The 7490-nt window shown below is 47.6% G+C and overlaps 2 protein-coding genes across 2 annotated transcripts; one reads left to right on the top strand and one right to left on the bottom strand.

Annotated features, from left to right (window-relative positions):
* Positions 1 to 659: 659 nt before the first annotated feature.
* Positions 660 to 1856, bottom strand: or60a1 (odorant receptor, family 60, subfamily A, member 1; the record flags this gene model as incomplete). Its single annotated transcript, XM_079271508.1, has 2 exons — positions 660 to 701; positions 1059 to 1856. 2 exons carry the CDS (start codon positions 1854 to 1856, stop codon positions 660 to 662), a joined length of 840 nt encoding a protein of 279 aa, XP_079127634.1.
* A 4686-nt stretch (positions 1857 to 6542) lies between these two features.
* LOC306779543 (olfactory receptor 4E2-like) lies at positions 6543 to 7472 on the top strand (the record flags this gene model as incomplete). Its single annotated transcript, XM_079271507.1, has 1 exon — positions 6543 to 7472. The coding sequence occupies one exon, from the start codon at positions 6543 to 6545 to the stop codon at positions 7470 to 7472; it is 930 nt and encodes a 309-aa protein (XP_079127633.1).
* Positions 7473 to 7490: the final 18 nt, after the last annotated feature.

Here is a 7490-nt window from a genome sequence, read left to right as displayed (position 1 = left end):
CCTCTCTCTCCTCTCCTCTCTCCTCCTCTCCTCTCCTCTCCTCTCCTCTCTCCTCCTCTCCTCTCCTCTCCTCTCTCTCCTCTCCTCTCTCCTCCTCTCCTCTCCTCTCCTCTCTCTCCTCTCCTCTCTCCTCCTCTCCTCTCTCTCCTCTCCTCTCTCCTCCTCTCCTCTCCTCTCATCTCCTCTCCTCTCCTCTCTCCTCCTCTCCTCTCCTCTCCTCTCCTCTCATCTCCTCTCCCCTCCTCTCTCTCCTCCTCTCCTCTCCTCTCCTCTCATCTCCTCTCCCCTCCTCTCCCCTGCCCTCTCGTCTCCTCTCCCCTTGGTCTCAGATGAATCAATCATGACTTCATAGTTTCATAATTTAATGTTTTTGCACAATCTGGTTAAAGTGAACTGTTTATTGGAGGAGAGGTTTTATTTGTGAATCACACTGTGTGACGTCACTAAAACCTGTTCTTGACCAGATTTTCAGTTTTTTCTGTGTTTCATATTTCAATAAATTGAATCTCTCCGTGTTTTCATATTTCATTTTATAGATTCAACAATAAATGAAGAGAGATTTGGAGCATTTTCTTTGTCAAATGTTTTTATTGAACAAACTGTATTTAAGTTTTTAACCCTCGTACTACTGAACCAGAATTCATTCTGTCATTGATTCTTCATCGCTCTTCATCGACTGGGATCCCAGCAGCAGGTCGAGTCTGAAGCAGAGAGGTTGATTCATACGTTCAGTTCTGATCCTTTGGTTTTGTTCTCCACTCTTTTCTTTCTTTTCTGACTCTTTTGATTTAATTTCCTGTTCTGATCGTCAGTCAAATACTGTAAACTCAATAAAAGCCTTTCATTTCTACATCTTGTATTTCAGCTTTCTTTCTGACACACGACTCTTCTCTCCGTGTCAGTGAGATGATGCACTTTAAGAGTCAAACATTCAGAAACATTTTCATTTTCATCATTTTCTTTACACTTTGCCGAATCTCTTGCATTTTGACACCATAAATGATGGGATGCAGCAGAGGAGGGAGGATGAAGAAATTAATAGCTGTGAAAATATTCACAGCTTCAGGAACTCGGTGACTCAGGCGGTTATAAATGACCCCAAAGAAAGAGGCCACGGAGAAGTTAATGAAGGTCAGTAAGTGAGGGGTGAGCGTCTGCAGCCCTTTCATCTGAGACGCCCTCGAGCTCTTTAGGACCACCATGAAAATGTGAACGTAGGACACGATGACCAGGAAACAGGGGAACATGATCCAACAGACGGCGCAGCACAGACCGAACACATTGATCAGAGGCGTGTTTTCACAGGAAAGGTTGGCCACCACCAAACTGTCACAGACCAGTTTATCCACCCTGTGTCTGCACAGTCGGAGTCTGGAGGTCAGAAGCACCTGGACGGCCGAGGAGGAGCCCAGGCCGGAGTAGAGCAGCAGCAGCATCAGCCGGACTTTAGCCGGAGTCATGAGGGAGTGGTACAGCAGAGGTGCACAGATGGAGACGTAGCGGTCGTAGGCCATCAGAGCCAAGATACAGAAGATGCAGCCGCTGTACACGTTGATGAAAAACACCTGAGTCAGACATCCGGAGAGAGTCGCCTCCCTGTCGGCGAACAGGTGTGTGATGATGTGAGGACACACGGATGAACTGCCCATCACTCCGCTCAGACACAGATTCACCAGCAGGACATACATCGGCCTGTGGAGACCAGACTCCATGCAAACAACCAGAAGGAGGAAAAGGTTGATACACAGTCCTGCAACATAAAGGACGGATATGCAAATGAGCAGAGCGGCGTTATTCAGACGAAGAGAGCCGTAGACGGTGAAGGTGACGGAGGCCAAAGACTCAGAGCTGTTCATGGTGAAACACAACACACTCACAGTTCGACCTGCATTAATGTCCCAGCATGCATTGGGTCTGACATCAGCCTCTTCCTCCTCCTCCTCTGAATTAGTCCATTACATGTGGCTGTTTTTAATGCGCTGATATCCATCTGTGGATTTTTCCTCTGGGGTCCTGAAGGCAACACAATGTTTCATCAACATTTCATCAGCTCTTAGTTGGTGAAATGTTTGGATTATATTTCAAACATTTCATCAGCTGAGAGCTGATGAAATGTTTGACTGACTTCTGAATAGTTGTTCAGAACAAAATAAACATGAATAAGAAAAAGAAAATTTTGTGTCCATCGTCCTCAAACCTTCAGACGTCCGCTCCGTAGGTTTGATACCGCCGCTGGACACACCGCTCGCTAACCGCTCCGATAACAGCTGTTTCCTCCTCATGTCGCAGTAGTAGAAATATAAAATGTAGAATTTAACTGAACAACAGCTGCTAGTAAAGACAACAAGGTTCCGTTGTCCATGTTGAATTAACCTGGTCGATCAGGATCAGGGCTGATGTTTGTTTCCTTCTGTCCAATCAGAGAAGGACACGCCATGACCGATAAGAAACAATCAAGAAGCAAAAGCGTCTGTGTCATCGTTTTAAGAGGTCACTGTTTCCGCCCGTCCACACTACGAGGTAACCCGGAGATTTCAAACTTACCCGGCTTCGGCAGTGTTTCTAAACTCCTTAGTTTTCGGGGTTCGAAAACTCGGGAGTAGTGAGGATTGTGACGAAGGACAACCTCTATAGACGGGTTTCAGAGAAGCAGCCGAGCAGGAACCACGCTACGCCCCTCTACTCGCGGACGAAGACGACCGGCATTAAGTTGGTGAAAAGGCTTTGCGCAAAAGGACGGCCGTGTCCGTAAATAGATTAAAGAGAAAGACGTACAACAACGGCAATACATCCACACATATGAAGCGCCACCATCCCAGTCTGTCACCGACGGGGGCCAACGCACAAACACAACAACAAGGTGTCATCGCAGCATTTAGAAAACCGTTTGTGGCAGAATCAGACCGGGCTAAAGCTATTACAACATCTATTGGGGTCTTCCACTTCAGTATGAAGATCGTTCCAGGCCTCTATGAAAGGGAGAAGACTGAGACAGCTCACTTCATCACGGCGGAAAGTCCGGTGCTGCAGACAAGCCCCCTCTGTGAGAATCTGGCACTACTCTTTCGCCACACAATGTATTCTCATCTTTTTGAAAATAAATATCTTAAATATTGTGTTTTTTATGTCAGACTATAGCCCAAAGTTATTTGATTTGCTTATTTTAATAAAAAAAATGGAAAGCAAAGCCCCCCCCCCTTCCTTTGCTGATTTGAAAAATGATCCGAACTGTGAGGTTTGTGATCCGTTGCACGATTAAAAAACCTGGTTGATTTTTGGTCAGGCCTTCTTCCACGGCTGGCACTGTTGTAAATGATTTGCAATGCAAATGTTGTGTAGATTAGACAACCTAACATTACCATATCACAGCTATGGCTGTGACGCCTGGCTGAAGTACGCCACCACTCGCGCTCCCTCGGGTCCCGCCTGCGAAAGCACTCCTCCGACGCCCGCTCCACTAGCGTCCGTGTCCAGCGTGAAGGGTAAGCTGGGGTCGGGTGGGGCGAGCACCGGAGCCTCACTCAGGGCGCACCGAAGGCTGCTGAACGCCGTCTGGCATTGCTCCGTCCACGAAAAGCCTCTGTCCTTCTGCAGCAGCTGAAACAGGGTCGCAGCAGTGCAAGCAAACCCTCGTACAAACGTTCTGTAGTACGAGGCCAGGCCCAAAATACTCTTCAACTGTTTTTGGTTGGCGGGAATGGGCCAGTCGGCGACTGCCTGCACCTTTTCCTGCATGGTGCCGATGCCTTCACCCCCTACCCGGTGTCCCAAAAAGGATACCTCTCTCTGGATGAAATGGCACTTATCCGTGTACATCTTTCCCACCACCACCCGTGGCGATGCCAAGGCGTGCTCGAATGAGTTACCATGAACCAGGATGTCGTCCAGGTAAACCAGGCACTGCTGACGGGGGACACCTTCCAACACCTTGTCCATCAACCTCGCAAGGCGGCAGGGGCATTACAAAGTCCAAAACGAAGGACCTTGAACTGCCACAGTCCCCGTCCGGTGGAGGAAGCTGTTTTGGGGCGGCCCTCCGGGGTGAGTGGCACCTGGTAATACCCACTGCGGAGGTCCAAGGAGGAGAACCAAGAGGACCCCGAGACCAGGCCCAGAGACTCGTCAATGCGGGGCAGTGGGTAGGAATCCTTCTTGGTTACTCCATTTACAGTGGCCTTCAAAAAGTCCAAACCCAGAATACATGGATCCTGCACTGAAGCTATCCACACCCGGTACAGTACAATCATCCCCCCCACAGATATAATCAACAGACATATGCCTTTCATGGGTGCTAGCTCTCCGGTGACCGCTCGCAATCACACAGCGGTGGGGTCGAAGAGAGTCCCGTCCGGGACCATATTTGGCCTCACCAATGTTACGCTTGAGCCTGTGTCCACTAGTGCAAAGCAGGGCACTCCTTCCACAGTGACAGGGACAAGGTCCACATATCCTCCTCTATGCGGGCCCTGAGCCGTTTCCCTGAAACTTGCTTGACTTGGGGCAATCCCTGGCAAAGTGCCCTGGTTGACCACACTCCCAGCAGACCCTGGGCCCGGGGCGTGGCTGGTGTGTTTGCTGTACCGACACAGCCCGAATCAATTCAGTCACTTCAGTCAACCATGCCGGTCTCTCTTCTTCTGAGGAGCTCTGCATTGCAGCCCTCACGGCAGGTAGCCCCTCTCTTTGACAGTTTCCAGCCGCTACACCCCACACATTCTCTCTCTCCACAGCCATCTCCAAGGCCGCCTGCAAATACTGTGGGTGTTGCAGCTGTACCTGGACACGCAGTTCAGTGGGGAAGATTGCTCTGATGAACTGGTCCCGTGCCAGCTCACTCTGTACTTTGGGGGGCATGTGTACATAAGCCTGTCGCGACAGGCTTTCAATGTCGTTAGCTAATGCCCGCAGTGGCTCCCCAGGTTTTCTGCAACGATTATTGAGTTCATTACGCAGGAGCTCAGGCTGCAAACACTGTCCAAAACGCCCCCACCAGCGCCTGATAACTACGTCTGTCCTCCGGACTCAGCAGCAGAAGACAGGACAGCGCATCTCCTGTGAGGCACAAAGCCAGCTGCAGTTCTTTAGTCTCGATGGACCATCCCCCGGCATGGTATAATATCTCAAATTGGGCCAGGAAAGCTTCCCAGTCAGACCTACCGGAGTATTTGGGTGTTTTCACCGTTGAGACTGCTACTGAGTGTCGCCGGGCGCCGCCATCGTTATTTCCATTGTCGGGAGAAATGGCGGGAAACGTTGATGAGGGAGCCATACCAGCGTCTCTAGCCATCTTCACCGCAGACTCTCTCAGGCGATCCCTCGCCACACTTGAAGCTCTCGTGAACTCTCTGGCTCTGTCCTCCGACCACCCGCACGCTCCTTCCTCCTCCATGTCTCTCCTTTCCTTCTTCACCTCCATCCTGCCGACACCATCCATGACCAACAGCAAGCTAACTGGCTAGCTCACGAATGAAGCTAGGTTAGCTCACGAACGGATTTTGCGTTACGTCTACGTCCGTCACAAAGTCACTTCTGACACCAGTGTAATGTTCCACTTACGAGTCGGAGACAGAGTGAAGTCCTTGCAAGAGGTTTATTAACACAAACCGTCAACAATAGTGCCGAGCAACTCCAGCGAACATTATCGGTGTTTTTACAGTGTGTTTCAACAACTCTCTTCTTCGTTGGTTCCGGTCTAACAACCTTGACTAGCTCCCGACACAGAACAGGTAACCCCTCCTCCCCTCTGCTCTACCAATCACAGGCCCGCACCTTGACTAACGTGTACAGTGCGTCCCGTGATTGGCCAGAGAGAGGAAAGTGACAGCCTGACCCCTCTACTACCAGCTGTCACTGTACAGGGTCGCTACAAAATGTATGCTTTTGTATATATATTTATTTGTACATACGGAAAAACTGGAGTCAAATTCCTTGTATGCGTATTCATACATGGCCAAGAAAGCTGATTCTGATTACAGGGTCTTCAACTTTCACCTGCAGATGATTTTTCCTGCATCCTCATCTTGAATTAAATGTAATTATAATTTTTGTTACCATTTGTCAATCATGTTTTTTGTATCAGTGTCAAGTTTTTATATGATAAAATGAATACAAAATTGAATGGAAAGAAGTAATCGGTACAAATCAGGTTGTAATCTGATTACCAGGATTGACTGCTGCTGTGGGCGACACCCTGACCTGAAAAGGTTCAAATACAGAGGGCGAGTGTCTGGACGTAGTTTGGAAGGAGTCGTTGTGACTACAACAGGTGAGCAGATCAATGTTAGCTTCATTCAATGTCTCAGCCTGTGTTTCACTGACTTTACAGGACGTAATGTAAGTGTGCTGTATTTGTGATATTTGTTTTCATTCAAATGAATCTGGTTGGTGTTTATACACTGAGGTGTGTTTGTATATTATTCATGATTTATTTCTCTGTCATGCATTTAAACTTGATTAACTTTCACAAAGTGTTGCTTAATTGCTGCAATGTGCTCATCCATTGAGCGGTGCTATGAATTGATTGAAGAGTCAAAGTGAGGATCATGATGAACTCCACTCTGGTTTCATATTTCATACTTAGTGCCTACTTTGACACCGGGGTGTTTAAATACTTGTTTTTCATGATTGTTATGCTTTTATATTTGTTAATTGTTGGTTCCAACCTCCTTCTGATTGTGGTTATCTGTATGAACAGAAGCTTACATGAACCCATGTACCTTTTTCTCTGCAGCCTGTTTGTGAATGAACTGTTTGGTAGTACAGGGTTGTTTCCATTCCTGCTGGTTCAGATCCTCTCTGACATTCACACGGTTTCTGCTCCACTTTGTTTCCTGCAGATCTATTGTGTTCATTTCTATGGAAGTGTTGAATTGTTTACTTTAGGCGTCATGTCTTATGATCGATACCATGCTATCTGTTGTCCTCTACATTATAATAAACATATGACTTCCAGCAGGGCAGTAATCCTGGCTGTGTTCGTGTGGTTGTACAGTGCACTTGTAACTGTTGTCATGATATCTTTGAGTGTTCCGTTACAGCGGTGTGGGAACACAATTCAAAAAGTCTACTGCGACAACTACTCTGTTGTTAAACTGGCGTGCTCTGGCACTACAGTCAATAACATTAATGGACTTGTTTACATGTTTACAGTAATATTTGCTCTGATAATTCTAATCCTTTACTCGTACGTGAGGATTCTTAGAGTTTGTTTCTCTGCTTGTAAACAGACCAGACAGAAAGCTGTCAGTACCTGCACACCTCACCTCGCTTCTCTGCTCAACTTCTCCTTTGGGGTTTTCTTTGAAATAGTGCAGAGCAGGTTTGATATGAACGGTGTTCCCAACATGTTAAGAGTGTTTTTATCGTTGTACTGGCTCACATGCCAACCGCTCTTCAACCCTTTAATATACGGACTGAACATGTCCAAGATACGCATCATATGCAACAGTCTAGCTTTTGGTAAAAGGATGTAGAATACTTACTGTATCATC

The sequence above is a fragment of the Melanostigma gelatinosum genome (genome assembly GCF_949748355.1).
Source record: "Melanostigma gelatinosum genome assembly, chromosome: 7".
NCBI classification, from domain to species: Eukaryota; Metazoa; Chordata; class Actinopteri; order Perciformes; family Zoarcidae; genus Melanostigma; species Melanostigma gelatinosum.
This window is presented reverse-complemented; position numbering and strand designations above follow the sequence as displayed.